The sequence below is a fragment of the Myotis daubentonii genome, chromosome 7, assembly GCF_963259705.1.
Source record: "Myotis daubentonii chromosome 7, mMyoDau2.1, whole genome shotgun sequence".
NCBI classification, from domain to species: Eukaryota; Metazoa; Chordata; class Mammalia; order Chiroptera; family Vespertilionidae; genus Myotis; species Myotis daubentonii.
The window spans coordinates 28,916,109-28,929,397 of NC_081846.1; the positions used below are offsets into that span (position 1 = coordinate 28,916,109).

General features: G+C 42.5%; 1 protein-coding gene and 1 non-coding gene across 2 annotated transcripts in view; both read left to right on the forward strand.

The window, feature by feature from the left end:
* The window catches only part of DAW1 (dynein assembly factor with WD repeats 1), a 34,405-nt gene extending 21,731 nt beyond the window's left edge, over nucleotides 1–12,674 (forward strand). The window contains exons 8-13 of the mRNA XM_059702470.1: nucleotides 826–932; nucleotides 2,018–2,120; nucleotides 4,466–4,580; nucleotides 8,120–8,196; nucleotides 10,075–10,237; nucleotides 12,433–12,674. Coding sequence (XP_059558453.1) covers nucleotides 826–932; nucleotides 2,018–2,120; nucleotides 4,466–4,580; nucleotides 8,120–8,196; nucleotides 10,075–10,237; nucleotides 12,433–12,467 — 600 coding nt within the window. The 3' untranslated portion in view covers nucleotides 12,468–12,674. The remainder of the gene's footprint in view (nucleotides 1–825; nucleotides 933–2,017; nucleotides 2,121–4,465; nucleotides 4,581–8,119; nucleotides 8,197–10,074; nucleotides 10,238–12,432) is intronic.
* Nucleotides 6,199–6,327, forward strand: LOC132238979 (small nucleolar RNA SNORA11). The gene has a single exon (XR_009453941.1). It is a non-coding gene; the product is annotated as a small nucleolar RNA SNORA11 (small nucleolar RNA).
* Nucleotides 12,675–13,289: the final 615 nt, after the last annotated feature.

The window sequence follows — 13,289 nt, forward strand, 5'->3', positions numbered from 1 at the left end:
ACTAAAATAATTAGGAAAACGAGGGATCTTCTCCCAGCAGAATCTACTGCTGAGAGGGACTTTTCTCATTGTCTCAGTTTGAGTCATTGGACCTAGACCAGCCGTGGGCAAACTACGGCCTGCAGGCCGGATCCGGCCGGTTTGAAATGAATAAAACTAAAAAAAAAAAAAAAGACCGTACCCTTTTATGTAATGATGTTTACTTTGAATTTATATTAGTTCACACAAACACTCCATCCATGCTTTTGTTCCGGCCCTCCGGTCCAGTTTAAGAACCCATTGTGGCCCTCGAGTCAAAAAGTTTGCCCACCCCTGACCTAGACTGTCACCAGATGAAGGTCAGGCCAGAGGCCACATAATTATTGATCAATTCATATTAAATTATCATAAAAATTTCTTTTTTAAAAGTTATTAACTTCACAAACTTTTTTCTTTTACTCACCACCTACTATTAGCCCATGAAGCATATAGCCCTCTGATTTCCCAAAACCTGCCCTCTTCCTTTCAAAACCAAACAAGCAAGCAAGCAAACAACTTTATTGAGTGAAAATGGAGTTGCTTTAAGTGTCTGTCCATTCTTAGTAAACCTAAAGAAGTGTGTAGTCATCACCAAAATCTAGTTTTAGAACATTTCCATCACTCCCAAAAGCCACCTCATGCCCATTTGTACTCACTACCATTCCTATCCCAGTGGGCCACTAATTGTTTCCCCCTCTATATGTATAGCTTTGTCTTTTCTGGCATTTTCTTTTAGGTGCTAATATTGTGCATTTCTAGTTCTTGCTTTATCTAAAAGTATGCATGACAGTATCTGCTCTCTCTTAGGGACATTCAGCTGAAATCATCTCCTTGTCCTTTAACACCTCAGGAGACAGAATCATCACAGGGTCTTTTGATCACACAGCTGTAGTGTGGGACACTGCGACTGGAAGGTATTCTATTTATATATATATATATTTTAAAAATTATTGCTTGATTTTTCTTTGAGAGAGAGAGAGAGAGAGAGAGAGAGAGAGAGAGAGAGAGAGAATGTTTTGTTGTTTCAGTTACTTATGCATTCATTTGTTGATTCTTGTATGTGCCCTGACCGGGAAGCAAACCTACAACCTTGGCGTATCAGGACAATACTTTAACTAAGAGAGTTACCCAGCCAGAACCAGTATTCTTAATTTTTAAGAATTTTTTCATCTGGATCAGAGGGTTAAGAAAACAAATCTTTGTTATTTATTAGTTTAATCTTAAATGAATTAACTGTGTTCCAGACTCTATAAGAATAAGATACACTTATGTATTTCATTCTTTAACCATATTTTTGATAAAAAATAATGTGATTTCTCAGAATTCTGATAAAAAATGTCAATTAGCAACATAAAAGGGGAATGTTAGTAATAGCCTGGCTATATAGCTATTATTTATCCTTTGTACGAGTAATCAAATTTCAATGGCTTGTCATTATGGTAGGCATGGATATCATGAGTAAATAAAAGCACATCTAATTTCCTAAATTTAATTTGGTACCGGAACTTCAATTTCCTTCCTAATCATTTTTGGCTCTAGTTGCTAAGAAGTTAACTAAATTAGCCTATTTGTGTTATAAAACTCCACTCTTGAGACGTGTCTGTGTTTTCATAGGGTTAATCATCAGGGGTACCCAGGGTGGAGTCTGCAAGAGAGAGCAGGAGGGGCCCTGCAGACACTGACAGGTGGTTTCAGGGCTTCACTCATCTGGTGTGAGAACACTTCCAGAATTTCAGGCTACCTTTATTTTTTACCCATGCCTTTCTGGTCTTATCTTAAGTAATATTGCTATCTTTGGTGGTTTAAAATTTAAGTATATTTTTTGTTGAAATGAAATTAGTAGTTGACTTTTTGAGCTTCAGTAATGCCATCTTTGCTTTGTCATCAAAGACTTTATTTTGTAAAAACTGGAATTTATATCTCACATCAATAGGTTTGCCATCATTAATTGTGCACATATGCTGACATCAGGCATCTTTGAATCATTTCCATTTTGCAGAAAGGTGTGCAACCTAATTGGGCATTGTGCCGAGATTAGCAGTGCCTTATTCAACTGGGATTGCTCTATGATATTGACTGGCTCTATGGACAAAACATGCATGGTGAGCTCAAGAAATACCTTGATTTTATAATTCTCAAGTCTGCTTTTTTGCTGTGTCAGATATTCATTGCAACATTAACAAATTTTGAAGGTGTTATAAAATTAAGATATTAATTTATAAATAACTAGAGGCCTGGTGCACAAAAATTTGTGCACTCTGGGCGGGGAGGGGGGGGGGTCCCTCAGCCCGGCCTGTGCCCTCTCGCAGTCTGGGACACCTCGGGGGATGACCACCGGCTGGCTTAGGCCCGCTCCCTGGGGGATTGGGCCTAAGCTGGCAGTCAGACATCCCTCTGGCAGCCCGGCAGCCCTCGGGGGATGTCCACTTGCCAGCGGGGAGCAGGCCTAAGCTGCAGTCAGACATCCTTAGTGCTGCTGAGGAGGTGCGAGAGGCTCCCACCACCACCACTGTACTGGCAGCCGTCAGCCTGGCTTGTGGCTGAGCAGAGCTCCCCCCTGTGGGAGCACACTGACCACCTGGGGGCAGCTCCTGCATTGAGCGTCTGGTCCCTGGTGGTCAGTGTGTGTCATAGTGACCAGTCATTCCCATTTGTTCTGCTGTTACGGTCAGTTTGCATATTACCCTTTTATTATATAGGATAGAGGCCTGGTGCACAGGTGGGGGCCGGCTGGTTTGCCCTGAAGGGTGTCCCGGATCAGGGTGGGTGTCCCACTGGGGTGCCTGGCCAGCCTGGGTGAGGGGCTGATGGCTGTTTGCAGGCTGGTCATACCCCTTCAAGGTGGGGGTCCCCACTGGGGTGCCTGGCGAGCCTGGGTGAGGGGCTGATGGCTGTTTTCAGGCTGGTCAAGCCCCCCCCCCCCAGTGGGGACCCTCACCCCATGGAGGTTTGGCCAGCCTGGGTGAGGGGCTGATGGCTGTTTTCAGGCTGGCCACACCCCCTTTAGGGTAGGGGGTCCCCACTGGGGTGCCTGGCCAGTCTGGGTGAGGGGCTGAGGGCTATTTTCAGGCTGGCCAAGCCTCCCTGGCTACAGAAGCTCCCCACCTCTCTTTTTTTTCTTTTTTTTTTTTTAATTCTGGGATTTATTTACCTTCTATAATTGAAACTTTGTAGCCTGGATTGGAGCTCAGAGCTGACCAGGACGGGCCTCCTGCTCGCTCCAGCTCTGTGGCCCCAGCCGGCTGAAAGCAGGTATCTGGGGTTTATTTACCTTCTATAATTGAAACTTTGTTGCTTTGAGTGGAGCTCAGAGCCGGCCGCAGCAGCTGGAAAGCTTGGCTTCCTCCATCATTGGGGCAACCAAGCCTCCTGCTTGCTCCAGCGCCGTGGCTGCTAGCAGCCATCTTGGTTGGGTTTTGCATATAGTTGCTCTGATTGGCTGGTGGTTGGGGGTTCCATGGTGTAATGGTTAGCACTCTGGACTCTGATTGGCTGGTGGGCATGGCTTAAGGTGTAGCAAAGGTATGGTCAATTTGCATGTTTGTCTTTTATTAGTGTAGATAATTGATAAGTTTTTAATTTCAAGTTTTTGATCCTTCAAGTTTAGAGGAATTATGATGTAGTAAGACAATATTAATGGATTCAAATGTATTAAGAGGTATTATTTTTTAAAGGTACATTCTTTTTGTTTAATGTCCCTCTATTCATTGATTAAACATTGATTAGAGTAAAGCTCAAGAAGTTTCAACCAGTGTCTCCCTGACTTTAAGATTCTGTTACTAAGAGCATATACTTTGGAATTATTATTTGATTATTATAAATGTATTATAATCTTAATGAACTTTACATTTCTTGGCATTGTAGTTTTAGATCAAACTTCTTGACATTGACACCTTTCTTATGAAAAGAGGACACAAGCTTCCACTCCAACCAGTGAACTGCGCACTTGGAGATTTTTTCCTAATGTGGTATCAGATTTGCACTACCCAATCTCAGTGTCTGCATTTGGTCTCCTCTTTGTCCAAAGTGTGCCTTATTAGCTGGTTGGCTGTGGTTGCTTGTCAGAATCAAGGTAAAATGAACAGAACATGTAAAAATCATACACATGGTTTTGGCACAGTTATTTCACCAACCATAAGAATGACATAAAGACTACTTTTGGCCATCTTTAAATTTTGGACCAGAAGTCACAGTCGTTGACGACTTCTTCTCCTCCTCCTCCTCCTCCTCCTCCTCCTCCTCCTCCTCCTCCTTCCCCTTCCCCTTCCCCTTCTCCTCCTCCTCCTCCTTCTTCTTCCCCTTCCCCTTCCCCTCCTCCTTCCCCTCCTCCTCCTCCTCCTCCTCCTCCTCCTCCTCCTTCTTCTTCCCCTTCCCTTTCCCCTTCCCCTCCTCCTTCCCCTTCCCCTCCTCCTTCCCCTCCTCCTTCTCCTCCTCCTTCTAATTGCAGTTGTGGGATGCTACAAGTGGAAAATGTATGGCAACATTAACAGGCCATGATGATGAAATACTCGACTGCTGTTTTGATTACACTGGAAAGCTTATTGCAACTGCTTCAGCTGATGGTAGGTCATCTGTTCATACATTTAACTTGTGGAGGGACTTATGCTTTATTTGATAAATAAGAGTGATTCTACACTGTAGGTCATCCCCCCGATGACCAGCTATGATAGAAACCGTATTCTGCTTTATCCCTATGATGTCATTGTATATTACTACACTATGCCTGTATCATATCCTTGATAACCACATGTAATGCTATGCAATGTCTGCATCACCTCCTTGACAACCACTTATGATTTTATACTAGGTCTTCATCATCTCCTTAATAATGATATATAATGGTACATTCTGGGTCATCTCCCTGATGTCCATGCACTATGCTACACAATGTCAACCTCAGCAACTTGACCACCATCCATGGTTCTACAATAAATCTGCATTATTTCCTTTATGACCACATGTGTTGCTCCACTATGTCTAGCAAATCTTCGTGATAAACATATATAATGCTCTGCTATACATCATGTTCATGAGAACCACTATGATTCTATACTATGTCTGTGTTTCTTATTGATAAACATAGGCTGGTGCTACACGATGTGCCTCAACTTCACAAAGACCACATATGACACTATAGAACATCTATGTCATTTCCCTGTTGATCACATATGCCATTATATTATTTTGCTGGTGATTCATTTTAACTACCCAGTTTTTATTTCATCATTGTCTCCCTTTTAAAATTACATTTGCATACTTGTTCTCTTACTGGGGCTTTTCAAAGGTAATTCTTTGACTATACATACAAGTTGTTTTTATATCCCGGAATGTAAACCCTCTGAATCTGGACAATTTTATTTTTAAAAGTAACTATTTTTTCATTTTCTCACAGATCTTGGCTTTTTAAAAATCATCTCTCAACTGTAATTACTCTGCCCTTTTCCTTTTAAATATCATTCTCATTTATACAAAAAATTTCTTCAATATAATGTGTGTGTGTGTGTGTGTGTGTGTGTGTGTGTACACACACATATAATGCCTACTTTGTGCCAGGAATACCTATGTTTTAGGAAAAAAGGGTATCATCAGTGAAAAAGAGAGACAGAAATCCCTGCCCTCATGGAGGAGGAGACAATTACCAATGCCATACATACGTTTTATGTGGAATGTTAGATTAAAAGGATGTTAGATTGTACAGGATGCTAGGAGTTGGTCAGTGCTATGGGGGGCAGGAAACAAGCAGGGCTAAGGGATCAGGATGGATGAGAATAAAATACAAGTTTTATTCTTCCAGTTTTGTTTTTTCTATGATCTGCTCTTTTCCCTAGCAGTGATTCCATTCTTGTTTGATAAGACTTATTTATTTTTCTTTTGGTGTGTTTTGTAAACCTCTTTTCATCTGTGCTTCTTGAAAAGTATTGATGTTTAGACCAATTTCTTTATTTATCTCTGGTCTTTGCTCCTTATTTCCTTCTTAAAATTGAATCTGTCAACACAATGAGTTACCTGGGCAGCTACGTCTGTTCCTATATATTATCCTTTCCTTCCTCTTTGAAATTATGCTGAAGGTGTAATTCTTTTTAATCTTATTCATATTTCTATCTTTTTTTTAAAAAAAAATTAAGGTTTCAGACTATCTTATTTCTGTGTTTTATGAAGATTAAAAATGCTTTTGTGCTTTGGGTGTGGAGAGAGCAGAGCGCCTGAAGAATGGCTCCTCTGTGTACAACACATCCAACAGCAACTTGGGCTTACTCCTCATGGGTGGCAGAATACTTTGGCCTTCCTGTGACATTACGCCCTATACATAAAAAAAAGAAAAAAATGTTTTTGTGCTAATTTAGAGTATTGTACTATGTAGTATATTCCTTTTTGTATTATTTATAAACTCTTAAAACAAGTTGGCCACTTTCCTTTAAGGTATTTGAAATGTCCTACTAAAGAGCAAGTTTTATATTTTAACTAGAGGCCCAATGCACGGATTCATGCACCAGTGGGGTACCTTGGCCTGGCCTGTGAGGATTTGGCCGAAACCAGCTCTCTGACATCCCCTGAGGGGTCCCGAACTGCAAGAGAGCACAGGCCAGGCTGAGGGACCCCACTGGTGTATGATCAGGGCTGATCGGGGTCGACCAACCAGGGAGGGACTGCAGGAGGTTGGCTGGGAAGGGACTGAGGGAAGGCTCCAGGGTGTGTCTGGCTCATCTTGCCCAGTCCCGATCGGTCGGATCCCAGCAGCAAGCTAACCTAGTGATCGAAGCATCTGCCCCCTGGTGGTCATTGTGCATCTGGTCGAACAGTCAACTGGTCGACAGGACACTTAGCATATTAGGCTTTTATTATATAGGACTAGAGGCCTGGTGCACAAAATCCACGCACAGGGTGGGGGGCGGTGTCCCTTAGCCTGGCCTGTACCCTCTTGCAATCCTGGACCTCTTGGGGGATGTCTGACTGCCGGTTTAGGCAGGATCAGGCCTAAACCGGCAGTCGGACATCCCTCTCACAATCTGGGACCGCTGGCTCCTAACCACTCTGCCTGCCTGCCTGATCACCCCTAACCACTCTGCATGCCTGCCTGATTGCCCCTAACTGTTCACCTGCCTGCCTGATTGCCCCTAACCACCTTTGTCTCAGCCCTGCCACTGTGGCTTCATCCAGAAGGACATCCGGAATGATGCCTGGAAGTTCGTTCAGCTGTTCGGTCTAATTAGCATATTACACTTTTATTATTTTAGATTATATTAATTACAAAATAGCAGTTTTTCATCATTTTGTCTACTTCCTTCTGAGTTGACATTGTCAGAAAGGTAAATAAAAAATTAAGACATTTTGCTCTTCTCTGAATGAAAATTGTGACCAAAACACCCTATTCTTGCTAATTTTACTTTATGCAATGCTGTAATTTGCAACAAGAAAGTATCCTCCTCCTGGCCTGACAAATGTTAGCTTTTTTTCTGACAACAATTGCATTACTGCTATTTTTTTCTCTTCTATGCTTATTTTACTCCTCCACTTTTTAATTCTAAAAAAACATACTTTTTCTTCTATTTATCCATCCATCCATCCACACTGCATCTACTTATTGAGTAGCCCTTCTAGGCACTGGGGACACAACAGGGAGAAAACCATTCTGTTAGCTCTTTCTGTTGAAAAGGGTTTCTAGTGCCTGTTCTTTGTTCATTTGAGTGGCAGCCACTGTTTCTTCTTAGAGTGGCTGCTCGTGCCTTCTGTCTTAGACTCATATTTGGTGTATGATAGTAGGCTTTCTGCTTATTTCATCCCTGGCCTCTCAAGACTTTTTTTCATTCCCTCTTTCTCCCTTTAAAATATATTTTTCATTCTGAATTTTTGCCTCTTTGCCTTTTCTACCTTGGAACCCATTATCTCTTGTGATAAGCTCAGAGCTAGTGAGGCACTCCTCACACTCTCTTACCCACAGTGGGACAAGCTTGCATTTGAGTGGCTGGCTCTCATCACAGAAGACAAACCTAGCAGGCAGCTGTGTGTCAGAGTGATAAATGGTTAGATAATTCAAGGCATGTGGTTCAAAGTTCTGTATTTCAGGTGAATTTATGTATGTATCCCCACTCCTCTCAAAAAGGAACAGCAAGAGTTTTCAGTGCAGCCACCAGAAAATGCATTACTAAATTGGAAGGTCATGAAGGTGAGATTTCAAAGGTGAGTTGCTTTCTCATTTGGAGCAATTTATTTACTTCAAAAAATAGCATGTTTAGTGTAAGTATTGGCACTAGGCTACTAAGGTTTGTCCAATGATCTCATTCTTTTTAGAAATTAGGCACCTAAGGACATTATTTTTAAGTGTGTCCTCAAACTCAGTGTAATAAATTATTTCTAAAACTTTTCATAAACTACAAAAGTGTTTTTCTCAGACATCAGCAAAAGATTTAGCTAGATGAAAATACTTATTAAAGTTATTTATGAAGCTTATGAAGTGATTTTCCTGGTTCTGCTAGACACACAAGGTTATATTGTGCAAAGAAAGTATCAAGTATTCTGTAAATTAGGTGCAGTTGAGAAAGTATTTCATGGAAATATTTAACACTCAACAAAGTTTAAAATGACCTATGTTGAAACTCCAAGGTTGTAGCTAAGAATTTTGTATTAACTTCTCCCAAAGGCTTATTCACAGAGCAGGGCCATCCAGTCTGTGATCTGAGGTTTAGATGTGTCCTCAAATATTTCTAGAGAAAGCTGGGACGTGGTGACTCTCACCTCCTAGCCCAATTCCTTGATCTCAGGTCAGATTTGCTCCTTCCTTGTAAAATATCAGCTTGATGGTTTCTAGTCTCTGAAGGCTCCACCTGGACACCAGAACCACCCCTACCATGCTCTCTCCCCTCCTGCACCCTCACCTTCTGCTGGTGGTCATTGTGAGCCTAGCAGGCCTGGTCTCCAAGGAAGTGCAGAGAACATTCTCTTCACAGGCTGGGAAGCTTTAGGGGCTGGCAAAAAGAGAGATAGAGCAAGTGTGGACATGAGAGATAGGCTGAAGAGAAAGCTGGGTTGTATTTCTGAATGTCTGGCTTGATAGCTATTGACATGGTTGGCATGTCCCACTCAACGATTGCACATCTATTTTTGCATGAGTCTGACTATAAAGAGTTCTAAGATTCTACATTATTGCATTTTATACTTAAGTGATATATTGCTTCTTGAATTGCCACCCAGTAAGGGCATTTCTATGGAGTATCAAACTAAGGTTCATATTCATTCACTCATCCATCCATTCATTCATTCAGCAAATGCTTTTGAGAGCTTCCGCTGTGCTAGGCATTGCTCTCTGCATTGGTGACACAGTGATGAAAACAAGACATGGCTTTGCCTTTATCACACCTTCAGTCATGGAGGAGGTGGCACCAATCATTGCCTTTTGATGATTTAGAGAAGGTTATGGACATGGTACCAAAAGGAATGGAAGACCAACAGTTCTCTTTGACTGCTGCTCTGGTACCATTAGGTGATGCCTGACACATGGGAGACACTTAGAACGTGTTTATGGAAAGTGCTGCACTTTGAGTAGCGATAGTCAGAACGCCCTCCCTTGTAGGCCCTGATGTTCGCTTATTCTGTGACACAGACTGTGTGCTTTTGACCCCAGAAAGTTGAGTTGCAGAGGCAGCTTAGAGGTTTGGGTATAAAGGAGCCTGACGGGTTCTCAGCCACAGCAGGGCCCTGTGTCTTTGTTTGCATGGAGAAGGCATCACCAGTCATTTGAAAGAAGTGAGTGGGGAATATTCAAACTATAAAGGTGCTTTGGTCTTTGTCCTTAGAATTGTGTGTGTGTGTGTGTGTGTGTGTGTGTGTGTGCGTGCGCACGCGCACGCAGGGGGTAGGCAATTAATGTTTCTGTCTAGATTTTAATTTGCATGTATTTGTCCCTGCGATATTTTTCCCATCATGAAGGAACTGTTCTGTGTAAGAATAAGTACCAGGCTGGGAAGGTGACAGGTGCTTAGTGATGTCCCCTTTTTGCTGATTAAATTTGTTGGGGAGCTTTACACAAACCTGTCATGGTTTTTTCTTTCTCTTTTGTAGATTTCTTTCAACCCCCAAGGGAACCGTCTTCTAACAGGAAGCTCTGACAAAACAGCGAGAATCTGGGATGCTCAGACCGGCCAGTGCCTCCAGGTGCTCCGGGGGCACACGGATGAAATCTTCTCATGCGCTTTCAACTATAAAGGCAACATAATCATCACAGGTGGGGAGAAACAAACACCACAGACTTGTGTTTCATTTAAAATGGGCTGGGAGAGATCCTAAGTTGAATACCAAAAGGAGTTCACCTTCATCCCCCACCTCTCTTCTGGGGTCCCTGGCTCAGCATGGGGGAAAGGGGTGCTCTATATTCATTATTTAATTTTAGTTGCATCAGGGAACCACAGGAATGAGCTCTGTCACTGACTGTAAGTCTCTGTGACTTTGAATTTTAGTTGCTCTAGGCAGAGTAAGAATTCTGAGCCTGCCTTGCTGGTTTCTGCATTCCCCAGGCATGGTCACCGAATGGTTAATTTCCAGTCGATGTCAGTTAGGTGTTAGTAACTTAAATAAGTCAGGACCAGGGTTCTCCACAGTCAGGTTTTGGCTCATTAGAAATTTATTCTTTGAGCTAAGTTGTTTTTTCCTTGATGTTCCCTGCTAACATACATATATTTGGGGGAAGAAAACAGGGATTGAGCACTGTTCAACCATTACCAAATTTATCGTGAATTATTTATATTGGCAACATTTTGTAAGAATTGGTTTGAGAATAAATTAATTTTGATTGCGGGAAGGAGAGGAAAATGACAAGCATTTGGTCCGATGTCAGTGTGGTGCCCCGGGAGGAGGGTTGGCAGGGGTGGGTGCTACAACAGTGTGGGGCAGGGATGCCCTAAGCAGGCACTAAGACCCAATAGGCCTAAGTCCCAGTAATTCCCAACATGTTGAGTAAATTTAAGACTTGCTTAACTGTCTAATAAGTTCAATGTCACATACGCAAGGTTGGCTTTGTATGTTGGCTACTTCGTGGTCATGTAACTTCAGGTATGCTGCAAATAATCTCCCCTTCTGGCCTAAAACCTCCCCCTTCTACTTAATTATGGATAAGTCCTAAAATTACTGATTACTTCCTGTGGGTTTTATGGTTTTCAAGTGTAACTAACAGGTAGCTACTCCTAAGACAGGGCCATGGGAAGCCATGTATTTTATTGTGAACCGCAAGTCAGGCCCTTCCCCAGGACAAGGACAGAGGTGGGGGCTGTGATGCCAGGCACAGGGTGCTCTGCAGGAACCTGCTGGCAGGAAGGGAAGGAGGAGGCTCGGCTGGGTTGGCAGAGGACCCGCCTTTCCTAGTCCACGTGCTTCATGTGAGGCCAGCACTGCATACCTCATTCCTCATCAGTTTTCCCAAAGACCCTGGAGAGCATGGGGAGGAATATTCATTGTCTGTGCCTTCTTTTAGTGCTGGCATTTAGATTCCTGAGCTTCTTTAAATATATTCTTGATTTATTTAGTGCATCCCAAAGCCAACTGGACAGCAGAGCTTGTTAGAACGGGGGTGACACGCTTGTCTTGCCCACAGCCCACTTTGTTTGAATTGCCCCCCCCCCCATTTTCATGGCTGACTCCAGTGTCCACCATGCGTTTTTAATGGAATGCCTGGTAGGTTTAGAAGCACAAACTGGAAGGGAATTGGCCAGCGTGATCACTGCATTTTGAGGACATAGGGTGCTTTTGGTGGAACGTGCAGTGTCCGCAGTCTTTGCCAATCCATGCAGCCCCACACTTCTTGTGCTGACGTTATATGCCTGGCCTTGGAAGGAAGCCACGCCAAGATGGTCCTTTCCATAGAGGAATGTGAAAGGCGACCCTCGGGGAGGGGGGCTTCAAGGCCACTTCGGAAGAGTGTTGTCATGGGGGGAGTGTAGGAAGGATGCAAAGTTCACGTTGACTCATGGTGAGAAACACCTGTGGACATTTTGATCTGCACTAAAATGGAATGTACTGTCTTACACGCTGACACCCAAACCCGGGAATGTTCAAGTTCACTGCAGTTCTACCTGGTGGCGATGCTTGAGGGAGAGCAGCGGGAAGAGCAGAGGAGATGGCTGACATCTCAGGTCCCCTCCAAGTTTAACATACCATGAATTTGCTGCTGTGAGTAGGACGTGAACTTGCACGATTTAGGACTGACAGAATCATGCAAAATTAAAGAAAAGAAAGAAAAAGAAAAAAATTCCCAGTCCAGAAACACCTGAGCTGAGCATCTCAGGGACTTGGCAGCTGGGCCCTGAGATACTTGTACATTTAGCTCATTGATAATTGATAGTGACCCAGAAAATGTCAACTTGTAAAAAAAGAGGGTGAAGGGAGTGAAATAAAGAAAAAATAACCTTGTGAAATGTGTCTTCATAGGCAGCAAGGATAATACCTGTAGGATATGGCACTGACTGCAGAAGCTGCCGATGAGCACACTCGCTAGCGATGGGAGCAGGAGCCGAGCATCGCAGATGGCTGGCACGCTGCTTTGATATTTCATGTTTTCTCTTTTCCCACAAGTCACCTATTGATACACTGTCCTTCGCTTCACAGATATGACTATTAAAACTGATGAAGAGATATCATTTCTTGATATTTTTAAATGGAGATGACAGGAAACAGCCTACTGTTTGGAAAGTGTTGCTGGTTATTTCAATTTTTGTTTTATTTTTTAATAGCATCATGAGACTGATAAATGAAACCAGAGCAATTTCACAGCATGTCTCCTAGATTCTACTGTGAAGGTTATTACTTTAATTTCTGTTGAATAAAATATTCAGAGAAATTTTTTGTGAATTGTACAAAGATATTTAGGATGTGTTTTTAGGGGGACGTATATGTTAAGAATGTGATTAGAAGTTTCATTATTTAGTTAGTTATTTTACTTTTTTTTAGCTAAGAATGAGAAAGGTAGCCTTGGAATAGAAGGTTGCTCTTTTTTCACATTCAAGAATATATTCCCATCCCCCCCCCCAAAATGTTGAGGCCTACACCAAATAATATTAAGGCAGCATACAGGGTAACTAAAATGGATCTCATTTAGTAGCAGATGTAATCTGGATTCATAGTGGAATGAAAATATGGAGGCAGGTTTGCTTATAAGGAACAGTAAAATGAATAGATATTCAGACTATTGAATATGAAGTATGGATGGAAAACAATCACCGTACCAGGGAAAATAATCAAACTCCAACATGATTGCAGCTGAAACACTAAAAATGTTTTATAAAGGG